General features: G+C 40.6%; 1 protein-coding gene across 3 annotated transcripts in view; it reads left to right on the top strand.

Annotated features, from left to right (window-relative positions):
* Positions 1–13354, top strand: part of sobpa (sine oculis binding protein homolog (Drosophila) a) — a 41340-nt gene that overhangs the window by 13697 nt on the left and 14289 nt on the right. For 2 of the 3 annotated variants that reach the window (XM_034135144.1, XM_034135143.1), the window contains exons 3-5: positions 1040–1160; positions 2331–2567; positions 5990–6141. In XM_034135144.1, coding sequence (XP_033991035.1) covers positions 1040–1160; positions 2331–2567; positions 5990–6141 — 510 coding nt within the window. Of the gene's footprint in view, positions 1–1039; positions 1161–2330; positions 2568–5989; positions 6142–7785; positions 7810–13354 lie in introns of all 3 variants that reach the window. The other variant, XM_034135142.1, reaches the window with a different exon arrangement.

Below are 13354 nucleotides of genomic sequence, written 5' to 3'. Positions count from 1 at the left end.
TTTCTACTGATGGAAATGTTGGGCTGTTGTAGCTCGTTTGCACCTGTCGGCCACCGTAGTAGTGTTCCTACTCTAATATATAACCAGTTAAATGTTAAAAAGCGCTTGGGAACTAAGGAATAGTCTTACACAATTATTTATCAAGTAGAAAAAAAAGACAATAAATCAAAACAAATATTGCAGAAATAAAACAGGGAATCAAACTTTAAAATAGACAGCAAATGGCAAGAACAGGGCTGTGCCAAGAACAATAGAATTAGAAAATGATATAAAAAAAAAAACATAATATAATTCTGCATAATGATATTCTCATATGCACAATAGCTGCCGTGTGATTCTTTTGGTAAGTAAATCTTAATACCCAGGCCCTTCTAACGGCACAACATACTATGCTTTATACATAAAAAACAATAATGAAAATAAATTGCATTCATAAAAACCTGTACATATGAAAATGTATAATATAATGTGAAATGATATAAGAATAAAACAAATAAAGGCTTAAAACCCATAACTTAGTTGGCTTTTCTAGTGGGTTGAGGCACACTGAGAACTATGAAGATAACGTGTATACCATAAATAAACATTAAACCCCTCTGCCATATTAGATGAAGTGCTTTTTCAAATTCAATTGGTTTCTATTTGACTCTTATGTGATAAGCTGTTTGTGGTTAGTTTTCTGTGACCAGTCTTTATTACACTCTGTTTACTTCCTCCTATTTTAATTTACAATAAGGACCATTAGTTTGGCTCTGCAGCATTTAGTCAGAGTTAATCCCAATTAGGTAGTCTTACCTACTTATGAATAATATCTTGAGAAAAACCTACATTGTGATATTCTATTCAACTTTTGTTTTGAGTTTGCAATATCTCTGCATGATTAGTTGAAGAAATGTGAACAGCAAATGCAACAAAGTAACAGATCGTTGCACTTCCTTTTACAAGTCACCTGAATTCTCATTCTACTTCATTCAACTGTGAAGAAGTTTGCCTCTGTAACTATGTAAGCTAGTCTGAGTGGTTCGTGTTTGTGTCGCAGAGCTTTGCAGAGAACACCATGAACGAGCTGCTGGGCTGGTACGGCTACGACAAGGTGGAGCTGCGAGACTCTGACAACCTGGAGATGGGAGAGACGCCACAGCACATCTCTGTCCTCAAAGGTATGGAAAGATCATGAAAGACATTGAAATAAGTGCTTGTTAATGGGTCGTGAAAATCGATTACGTAATGAGAATATGTTATTTTGTTAAAGGTCCTTAAAAATGTAATTATGACATCTTTTTACTACGTGAAATGCATAGTAAGAAGGCCTTTTTAAAGGTCACTTTTAAGGTCATAAGACTTTATATGTATCCTCATTGCACTGAAGTGGGCAGGGCTCAGTTGGAAAATTGTGATGTCATCTTTTCTATGAACCAATGAAAATGCAACAATTAAGTGTTAGCTCATGCTTCCTGAACTGTCAATCTTATGTGAAGTCAGCTCCACTACCACACTGCACTAATGAACCAGATTAGCTGACCTTTAATTATAAAGGTGTATTAAACTAAAATGAAACTAATTAAAACTAAGAAGGTTTTCTGAGCTTTAAACCTGCCTCAATTGATTTCTGGCCTCTTGGGAGCAATGCAATGAGCTGACATACTGTCATCTCATAAAGTTGATATGGTGCACTTGTTAGCAGTCAGTTAACTGTTGCTACTCTCCCAGGAGACACAGAGCGACATTAGCACTCAGTTGGAGGCTCGTTTGAGTCCACCTGACGAATCTAAGCAAACAAATAACTTTATTTTGAGCTCCAATCAGTGACATACACTCAAACAGTCCCACCACTTTCTTTGCCTTTTCACTTCCATGCTATACGAGGTAAACATCCACACTGGGACTACTGGAAGCAGTTGTGGTCAAACTTAGTAATGTTATTCATTTCAACGTGTTGAGGTTTACAGAATAATCTTGAGCGTTAATGCGTTAACAGCCCTAATCAGAACCCAAGTTTAAGGAAACGTCTATATTTGACCTTCTTGTCCAAATGAGTGACCCATTTCACATTGTATTTGGTCATGTTATCCACTGTCAATTAACGAGTTAGTCTTTACCCTTCATTGTTGCTTTTTTTTTCTCACAATTTTTCTGTAGGGCTTTTAAAATACATTTGTTTGAACATGCTTTATCACTTGTGCCTCAGCTATGTGTACAAAAATGACCCTTTATGTCAAATTAAGCCATACTAGGCTTTTACATTATTCCACAATTTACAGATTATTGCACAGCATCTCATCAGTTGTTCAGTAATGCTATTTTATTTTGCTTAATTTCCCCCTGTCTAGAAAACTTGTTGCCAAAAATCCCAGCCTCAACAGAGAGCGGTGAAGGCTCTCCGGATGGAGCCAACAGCTCCCACTGTCTGCCAGGCTCCAGGAACGGAGTCACAGAGCCCTCCACCACCCCCTCCACCTCCATGCCCGGCACCAAGGAACATGGCAACATGCCCGGCACCAAGGAACATGGCAACATGCCCATCATTGTCCCCATGATCCCCCCGCCACTGATCAAGCCTCCCTCAGGTAAGGAGTACTGACACTTGGAAAGATATTGAGGTTGAGAAGTAGTACATATAACTCCTTGTCAACTAAAAACGACCTTGGTCGACAAGGGTAAACGAGCTACACCGGCCATAAACGCTTCCATTAGAATTAACGCGCTGCACTTTTAAAATGTATGCAAATATAAAAACATACATCTGCCAAAACAAATGACAAATGAAGAAACATATTTACCAACTTCACAACAACACTGCCAACACAAAATGCTGCAAATAAAAAAATTGCTGCTAAAAACTGTAACGGGACACAGTTGGGACGCTTGTTGATATTTTGGAATTAGTGTTTTGTCAGAATATTAGAAATTGACAAGTTTAGCTACGTTAGCTTGCTAGCTTATAGCAGATCTGCAATAATATCAGAAGGAATTATGCAATCACATTGTTAAAATAAACCAATACATTTGACATTTTAGGTATGTTTCCAGTGATTGTTTGCCAACTTTATAATCCCCGAAAGTACTCCTGTCCCAGCTTTGTCACTTTTTTGTTGTCCCTGTTGCCTTTCGGTTTTAAGCTTCTTGCATCGTTTTTTTATTTGCAGCGTTTTGTGTTTGCATATTTTCGTTTATGCAGCACTTAGTAAACGCTGCGCATGTTGGTGAATGTTTTCTAAATGCTGTGTTGTAAAGTTGGTGCATGGGTTTTGGAAAATGTGTGTTTTTTTTATACGCTTCCTTTTTTTTGGCAACTTGTGTCTGTATTGTAGTGGTCAGAACGGATGACATGCAGCACATGGTCCTGAGCCAGATTCGTACCTTGGTCTGCCACTCAGGGACCAAACCCCAGTATATGGGCTGCCAGCTCTACCAACTGAGCTATATTGCATCGTTTGTAAAAGTGCAGCGCGTGTCTCCTAATGGAAGTGTTTTGGGCTGTTGAAGCGCGTTTGTACCTGTCGCCCAACATGAAAAAACCATCAAAAATGCTTTGAAATTGCTATATTTAACATTTCTAAAAAGATCAAGGTTTAATTTCAGCCCAACCACAAAGCACCCACAATAATTTCTCCGGTCAGAATACAAAGAACTGGCAAATATCTCACCCACAGCTGTTTTACACACAGAATACATTGTAGTGACAGTAAAAACCTACTTGGTGATTCTTCAGCACTTAGCAGAAAGATGAATGTTTATGCATCAACTTGCTGTCTGTGCGACGTCCTGAGAGCCTCCAAACCAGGCAGGGACTGGCGACTAATGAGCTAGCTACCTGCTGTACACCTTGTTTTCCTCCACCTGCCCAAGTGTCAATATAACCCCGTCAACTCTCTGAGGAAACGTCCTCGTTCCTGGGCCAGACAGAGGGCTTCATTATCCCCTGCGTCTGCTGCGGCACAGGAGGCTGCTACGCCCCGGCGGAGGGAGCGACCGCCTTGGCATCGCCCAAGAGGAGTCCCCGCTGGCCCTGCCCAGGCGGGGAAGCAGATGGTGCGGTCCCACTTAAAGCCCAGCACCAACTCGCCACCCGGCCACCACCCCCTTCAACTCACCCCCCCTCTCCACCCTCAGACATATGCTGAATTATTCATGTGCCCCGCAAAAATCCGACAAAGGACCTTTTGAGGTGCAGGTACGCAGATGATGGTGGCATTTAGCACGGAGGCTGCATAATTACTGCCGGCTTTTCCCCCGCTCATGCAGATGTGAGTGTTTTTGAGCTTGTTACGAGATGCCAGGTCGTGGGAAGACGAAAAACAACTCCACCTCAAGATGTCGCTTTGCATGAAAATGTTGAGATAATATGGAAGATGTTGTGATTTGATGTTGGCCTTCGATCCTGTTCATCATGCTGTGGTACCGACATATTTTGAGAAATGTAGAAACCCCGATCCACCCACCCAGTCAGCCCAGGAGGTTTTTCAGGAAGCAATCCAGATACACTCCAAAAGGCAGGGAGACTATAGGAAGGAGAGGAAAGACATAACATATGCATGTTAGGTCTACGGTGCTATCTTTAGGGCCTCTGGGAGTTATTCCCCTAATTGTGAGTTAGTCTTTACTTAAAATCTGATGGCCCTGCAGATCCGTTAAGCTCAACAAGAGGTGAAAATCCTGGCCAGCGTGCGATAAGGAGGTGAGCGGGGGGGAAAGACTAATGGGCCTGCGTTTCTTCGCCCTCACACTCGCATAGTCATAATGTGATAATTGGGAAATACTGGAGGGAATCTCGGAGGATCTCTCTTATTGCAACAGCGACGGCACTAAAAGCCCGCAGCTCATCACCGGCAGTCACAGTTTACCACAGAGGAGGCATTTCACTGTCACTGAGGCTCTGTTAAAATAATTTGTTGCCCACACTGACCACACGGCAGCACTGCACCGGCCTCTAAATCAAACGGGGAACTAGGTTTCAAGCCATTACTGCAGCTTTCAATAGATTATATTGTGTTGTTCTCCCAAAAACTTTTTTATGCACCAAATGAATTCCGTTGAAACGAGAGATGTGTTGAGGTCAACTAAAGATTTATTCAGAAATGTGTTGGGGCTAACCATAAATCTAAAGTCAGAGGAGATGTTTTTGACCTTTAAATCAAATTTAGAACGCCTTCTTTGCGGGCACACTTCCACACAGGTCATGAATTCGGGCAAACCACCAATATCTGAGAAATAAATGTACTGACTAGCATACTGTTTATAAACTGAAAAAATATGTTATTCTTTTTATTGATAATATATTGCAGTCTACTTTAACTGCCAGGGCCCTGCTGTAAAAATCCCCATACAAATACAAATACACACCCACTAACACCACAAACTACTATTAAAAAAATATTTTCAGTATATATATATATATACACACAGCCCCCCTCGTTTTTTTTCGTTTTCTCTACTCTCGAAGGGCCCTCATCGTTGATAATTAATAAATCACACCCACTCAGAACACACATCACAGACTAGACCTGCTGATCTTTAGCGTCACCCAAGTTCTTCATTGTGTCCACTTCAACTTTATTGCCGCCATAGAAGAGCCACAAAAAGGCATCTTCCAAATTCCCCAGCTCATGAATCCCACAGTATTTTTGTGCCTTGAGCGTGAGCGTCTAAATGTATTAAACACAAGCCCTGCCGTCCTTGTGTTTAATACATTCAGTTGTTGCATATCTGTGGACATTCTCTGCAATGGACTTGCACTTAAATCAAAAAGGAATACTTAACATAAGGCCATATTCAAGAGATTCAAGGCTTTATTGTCACGTGCACATTAGCTACAGTGTAGATATGGCAATGAAAAACTTAAGTCACAGGCTCCTACAACAGTGCAACATGAATATATATAGGACACAGAACAAATAAAACAGATAAAATAGTGCAAGAGAATGTTTGGAGTAAATACAAATAAAATATCTATCCTTACTCACTTTTACCATTGTTTGTTTGTTTCTAGATGAAGATGCATCCAACATGCAGATCCTGTGCGCCTGGTGCCAGAAGGTCGGCGTCAAGCGCTACTCTCTGAGCATGGGGAGTGAGCTGAAAAGTTTCTGCAGCGAGAAGTGCTTTGCTGCCTGCCGTAGAGCCTATTTCAAGAGAAACAAGGTACATTTCCTTCCTTTAACCAGCACTGGAACACTTACAACTTCTCTTATAGGCTTTGCAGATAGTATGTCACAAATCTCCTGGCAAGTACATGTGGTCATCATCACTGAGTCCCGAATGGATCCAATCACTCACACGGCAAACATGAAATACCTCCACATATAATTGTAGTTGACGATGGTTGAGAACAGCATGAATCGGACATGATGATAAAGGAATAGTTTGACAGTTTGGGAAGTACACTAACTAGCTTTACTTTCCCGACTTTAATGAAAAGATAGATACCATTGTCATGTCTGTGTGTCAAGTAGGCAGCTTAAGGCGGGAGGTATTTAGCATAGCTTAGCATCACGTCTGGTAGTAAAGCTAAAGCTCACAACACTAAACAAACAGTAATGTAAAGCATTCTTTACAGATGCACTGCACCCCGATTGAGCTAAACGTTTTTATACACAGTTTATACACCAATTAAGTTGAAGTCAGTGTGAAGTTGGTTAGCTAAAATAATTTGGGTCTGAAATATGACAGGTTGTTGTAGGTTACTCATGGTCGTACTGAACACAATAACATAACACAGGGTGTATACATTGCATTCTACCAGCCAGTAACACTCTTTATTTTACTTTGCAAACTTGGTGTCAGAACTACTTTGTTATAACTTCTATATTAATTGTAATCTTTTTGTGAGGGAGAGCAACAATTGTACGTATTATTTTCAAATGTAGAGCAACAGACAAGTGCTTCCCCCCTCTAATGAAAATGTACGCCTGACGGTTAGCTAACGTGATGCTATGGTTGTACTAGCTGAGATGCTAACAGTATTTACAAACAAAAAACTGTACATTTATTTTACACATAAAACATTTAAATAAAATGTCTATTAGGTTCTGTTGGGACATAAAAACTGGATGTTCAATTAGTTTATCGCTATGAAATTGCAGAAATATGTCCTAAAACACAGAAATTAGCTAGTTCTCTTGTCAATGAGTTTGTCTAAGCTTTTACGTGTAAAAAAAAAAAAGCCTTGTTAACAAGAGAGACTGCTATACATTACGTCAAACAGAAGCGACATGTGACTGTAATGTATTGTGTTTATAGTCAAATTGTAACTGTCTACTTTAGATAAATGCATTTACCCATTCAAAAATCATATAAATGATTATGAAATCTGAACAAAAAATATACAGTAAAGTGTCATAAAACTTGGTTTGACACATAGGTCATTTTCTGCAATACTCACAAATCTGATGGAAAATCCCATTGGCTTCTAGTTAGGAGAACCAGGGCGATGCTAACTTCAGGTTGGCCTACAAAAATGTGTGGGCACTTTATTAGAGCAAGAGAAAATTGCCTCCTTAATTCCGAGTCAACACTTCAAAAGGTCATTTTAACTTAAAAACCCTGTCATTACTATTTCAGGTTTGGCTTGAATACAAAATGCATGATACATAATAAATACCAAGAAACCACTGAGAATGAACCACGGATTTTACAACAAAAACATTTTCGGGCCGATGACTGCTAAATGACTTGGTCACCATGGTGTGTAACAAGCAAAAGGGAACATTTAAAGCTGTTATTGTGTTCTCATTTTCCCGCCCAATGACTGTAGTTAAACAATCTCCTTTCTTTCTTGTACCAAAGCTGGGATATATAAGGAATTACGCTGTGAGTATGACGTGTTTTACTCTCCTGCTTGTCTGTCCTCAAGTCAGTTATTCATCTAAACATAATCACTTTTTAAGCACTGCACTGGAGCAGGAATAAGTAGGGGTGCACTTAGAGTTTTTTTGTTCATTTCAGTTAGTAAAATCCTATTTCTTTTTCTTTTCTGACACTTTTCCCCAAAGCATGAGAATCAAGCTGAGCCTTGCGTCTACTGTACTGTCGCTCATACTATGTGTTTTTCATTTTCTACCTTAACATTTTAGCCCATTTACTTTGATAGAAAAGTCTGTAGTTTTCATTGCACTAAATGTTGAAGTGATGACAAATGATCTGTCTTGTCGTGGTGATGACAAGAAGAGTCTGACATGTGGAAACCTCACGGGAGAACGTGTGACAGTTGCAGGAGCTATTAGAGCTTCATATCGGATCAAAACGCTGCTTTTGAATTACACTTTTTCTTTCTGAGCTTCAGAGAAGGTCTGAAAAAAAAGTCTATGCTACTTGACACGCAACAAAGTTGACAAGGCAGCTCCATATCAATCTGAGATCTATCTATCACGGAGGTTGTTAAAAGGAGATTTAGATTTTTTAAAGTGGGTTTATATGAGGTGCTTACCCATAGTAAGTGTATTATCTACAGTCAGTAATGGTCAGCAGGCCACATAAGTATCAGCAAGAAGCTAAGAAATAAACTGCTGTGAATTGGGGCCAACAGTAAAACGTATTAAAGACACTAGAGAGAAAGACCCATCTAAAAAAAGAAAAATACCAGTTTGCTATATCAAGAATATTTTCAGCGCCTTACCTTGCTGCCAGACAGCCATTTCCAACAGGAAACTGAAGTCGTTATCTGTGCTTTCTTCAAAGCCGCAAGACTCCATTGACAAAAACACTAATTATACAGTACCTCAAAGAACATGGGAGTTGCTGGTCTACCGCTGACTCGATCAGTCAGTTTGTTTGTCCTTTTGTGTTACTTTAGTGTCTTACAGTGAGTTAGTTCTGAGAGGTTAGGCGGTGAGATAGTGCTGTCGTTTTTCCATCGGCAGTTTGTGGGTTAGATCCCGGGCGCTGCAGTCAACACGTCGATGTATCCTTGGGCATGCTACTTAACCCAAGTTGCTCCTGGTGGGTGGCAAACGATGTGTGAATGTTAGCTTACTTAAATAGGTGGCACCTTATATGGTAGCCCCTTACCTCTGAATGAATGGGTTGTGAATAGGTGAGAGATGACTTGTAAATGTAAAGTGCTCTGATAATCACCTTTGGTAAACAACGGTAAATAACCGTTCCTCACTTCATCTTGGAATCACAGACAGTTCAGCTGTCTCACTATGGATACAACTAATTATTTATTTTGAAAAGCGTACACTTCACCTTAAAATAATATGTGGAGGTGGAAATAATACATTGTGGTTCTGCCAACATCCACCACAGTACATTAGTTAGCTTACTGCTGATACTCCTGTCTGTTGGTACTAAAACTACTGAAGGGAATACACTGACTAAGGTTTAAAGATGTAAAAAGTACAAAGATGCAACAACGCTCTTTCAAGTTGCTCTCCCCTTAATCAGCCTCAGACAGTCCTTTCAAAGGATGTCCTCTCACTGCGGAGACAGCTCTTTGTGCAAGTTATAGTTGAATAAAAGTCTGAATTTCAAAGAGACAGGTTAGATCATATCTGTAGTAGAGGAAATTGTTCCTTATGAGGTTCGATAGATAGCATGCCATCACACTATTTTTGATGGTGTTCCAGCAAAAAAGTTAGTCCAAAGATACAAAAAATATGCTGGTTCTTAGTGTTTAATTTTCATAAATTAGCAATCAGTCATGGTACTTTAAACCCACTTTGTTCATTACAGTAACAGTGCGTTATGCAATTATAGTAGATGAAGTGCTCCACTTAAAACTAACAAAGAATGTAATGGCGCATTTCCACTGCAGTGCGTAGCACGGTTTAAGCGTGCCCTACCAAACCCGGCCCGTTTTTTTGTTGCGTTTCCACTGGGGGTAGTTCCGGCTAACGGGTACTGTTTCACAGTTTTTCTGGCCCTCCAAAATCCAGGTTCTTTCCGGGCCAACAACCAGGCTGAATATGCTAAACTAGTGAGAGAATCGCTGGCAAGGGGGCTACAACTACAACAAAATGAACATATTTGACCGTGATTTAATTGTAATACATGTTTCAAAATGATGCCGAAGTAACAACATACTGATACCGGTTAGTAAAAACCATGAATTAATGCTTTGACAAGTCTGCAGACAGACGGCAGGCGGAAAACCTATTAAAATGCGTGTTTTCTAAATGGAGATCGGCTAAGCTAACGTTGTATATACTCCGACCGTCCACACTCACAACAACGGCCTACAGAGACATAAATAAACCGGCGACTGTATTCGCCATGACACAGGCAGTCTGTGGTTTGTACTTGTTTAACTTTTGTCTAGTTTCTGAACAGATATGAGGAGCTGTGAGCTTGAGTGCTAACAGCTAACGGCTGATGTTGGTTTTGTGTTTCGCATTGAAGATGACGTCACGGCTCCGCCTACACTGCGTTACTATAGTTACTGTGCCAGCTACTAAACTGTAATGGAAACGCAGCATAAAGTGAGCCTGGCCCTGGCCTACCAAGGCCTAACTATACCGTACTAAGCCGTGCAAGGCCCTGCAGTGGAAATGCGCCATAAGTCAGTGTTAAAAAAAACAACTGTTCGGAACGGCCTTGAAGATTTTACCTGAGAAAAACATTTCATTATTTGAAACTTGGAATGAATGATTAGAATCATTAGAATGATTTGCAGCCTCTTGATAATTAGGTACATATTATATATAAGCCCATTTCTGCCATAGAAAACATACATATTTTATAATGATAAAAGTAAATTATTACATTAATTTTCATAATTATTGAAAATAATCTCAAAATTGTGGAAACGGGCTTTGATCATTTTTGAGCCCTAGTTATATATTATCTGTTAACTCAAATTTCAAGGTAAGTGAGTATTTTTCATTTTTCAGTTATTTCAGTGTCAGATTAAGAGATTCAATTGCGGTTTTAAACATTAGGCAGGAAATTGACCTTATTGATTTTAACCTTTTGGCCTAAAAATTGAGACATTAATGCTGTCATATTTAATGGTATTGATAAATGTGTCCTGTGACAGCTTTACGTTTTTAGAGGGGGTTCTAGACCAATTTTACTGGTCACATTTTACTTCAGTATAAAGTCAAAAAATTAATAAGTTACAATTGTATTAAATTACATTATTAAAAAATAACCCCCCTGCTGGCCCACCCCTAGAACAGCCCATGAGTTTCATTCATGGACCATTACTTGATCTACACATCAGCAGTACAGAAAAGGGCAACTACAGTTTAGCACAGATTCAGAGGACATCACCCACACATACATTAAAGGAGTCATTTCATTAACACACATTGCTGTTAGAAGCCAGTCCGCCATGTTGGATGTTTCCTTCACCCGTCATCAGCAGAATGCTCAAACATCACAAACACAGGAAAGGCCTGCGCTGCCACAGAGGCTCAGATTCTATATTTTGTCTGGCTCGGGCACATTCATGCGGGCCATTTGTGTAAGTGATACCCACATGTTTCTTTTCTCATGCACCCACAAGGTTGGCCACAACAACACGGCCTGCAGGCTTTCTGTCTTTTTTTCCAACTGTAAAAAAAAAATATTGTCATGGCTGAAGAGAAGTATCTCATGTCTGTGTGTGCTGTGGAGAAGAGACGTGGGGGAAGAGGAGGAGGAGGGGGGGGGGGGGGGGACGGCTCTGGCATTAAGTTGCATGAAATATCTTCAGCTGCCTCATCCATGAAACCCAATCCCCTCCTAGGGTGACTCTGGTTGCTACTTTCTCACATCCCTGCTGCATAACTCTTTATTATAGCGAGTGTGTTTGTGTGTGGCGAAAGATGATTGATAGTTTAACAAGGATAATCACTTATGTGCGTGTTTACTGTGAGCCTTAAGCTCTTGGATTAGTTTGTATGGAAGGTGCTGCTTCCACGCTGCTCACACTACATAATTATTCTGTCTGTCACAGCGCTCTGCCTGCTCACTTTTATTTACTTATTGACTGTCCACTATCGATAACGACACATCACTCTTTTGCAAGTTTTTGCAATGAGATTCAACTTATTTTGCAGGTTTGTATGCGCTGCAAATCCCAGTTTGAGTTGGAATGACACCAACAGTGACATTTTAAGTGAGAATTGACACGTACAACAGCGCGATATTTGACATTTTTGCGGATTAAAGGAATTAAATGTAGGGTGGAGTTTTGCTTTTCAGCTGTAGGCAGAAGCTGTTCAACTGTCACGCTTTTACACGCAGTCGTACGGTTTCTCCCGCTATCTGACGCCCACACATACACCGATAAACATGCTTGCTCATTGGACACAGTGCCAAGATTAAGTTAGGCAATTAGCGGTGATTAATTACCCTCTGTGAGTGTGGCGCTCAGCAGCAAAAAAAAAAGGGTGTAGGTTAGAGCGAGGATGCTTTGCTACGGCCTCATACTCCGCAGGGACGTCCACATATCATTTAGGATCGGATTTTAAATGCTGCTGTTGCTGTGACAGAAACATGATGAAATGTTGCCTGTTTCTGTTGCAATAGCTCCGACAATCTGCTTTTCTCTGCAGTTTGGTTTGCGTTCAGGAGTTTTCGGGCTTGAATTCCTCAGGAAAAAAAAACTGGTTGATTGTAGGCTGGTATGTTGTGGTTGAAAAGCGGCTAGAGGAGGAACTGGTTCTGAATACTGATGGAGTTAACAGTGGCTCATCATGTGTCATCTGCAGGGTGATTTATCATATTTTCTTGATTTAAAAACATCCCAAAATATGTTACTATTTTAGATATCATCCTTATATCTTTCTACATCATGAAAATATACACTCCACTGCTTCCACGCGGTTCAGCAGAGCATAAAGCAGCTAGCTTCTGTCGTTTTTTGCCGCAGCGCAGGGCTTTTTGTTCACATCATGAAATTCCCCCCAGGAGACCCCAGACCTCCATCAGTGTCTTTCCCCGGGAGCTCCCTCCAGGCGCGAGGGGGCAGAGTGCCGCTTCATGTCAGCCCAGAAATGTCACATCACCTCTTCCACACACACACAAACACACACTCACCTCCTCCACACACAGCCCCGTGGTTGCCTCCCTGCTCCTGAACGCTCCACAATTTACTTTGCATCTCCCAAGGAGGGCACGCACGCAAAATGAATAAGAGAGAAGACTCTGAGCATGTGTATGTAACTGTGTCTTGTATTTGTGTGAATGTGCTCGTGGAAAATTGTGTGTGCGTGAAGAAATGTGTCTGCATATTGCCGCTCAGGCGAAGCAGCCTTGAGGCCTGCCTGACACAGCTTCAGGGCACAGAGAGGAAGGTGATTATCTCATAGCTGCCAGCCATCCAGCGCAAATAAAGAGAGAAAGTTACCCCGGATAACTAGGCGTAGAGATTGTTAAAGTGGAGCCAAGCACATGAACACATTCCTTTGTCTTTTCTTAAACGTATAGG

This window comes from Trematomus bernacchii, unplaced genomic scaffold (genome assembly GCF_902827165.1).
Source record: "Trematomus bernacchii unplaced genomic scaffold, fTreBer1.1, whole genome shotgun sequence".
Lineage (NCBI taxonomy): Eukaryota > Metazoa > Chordata > Actinopteri > Perciformes > Nototheniidae > Trematomus > Trematomus bernacchii.
This window is presented reverse-complemented; position numbering and strand designations above follow the sequence as displayed.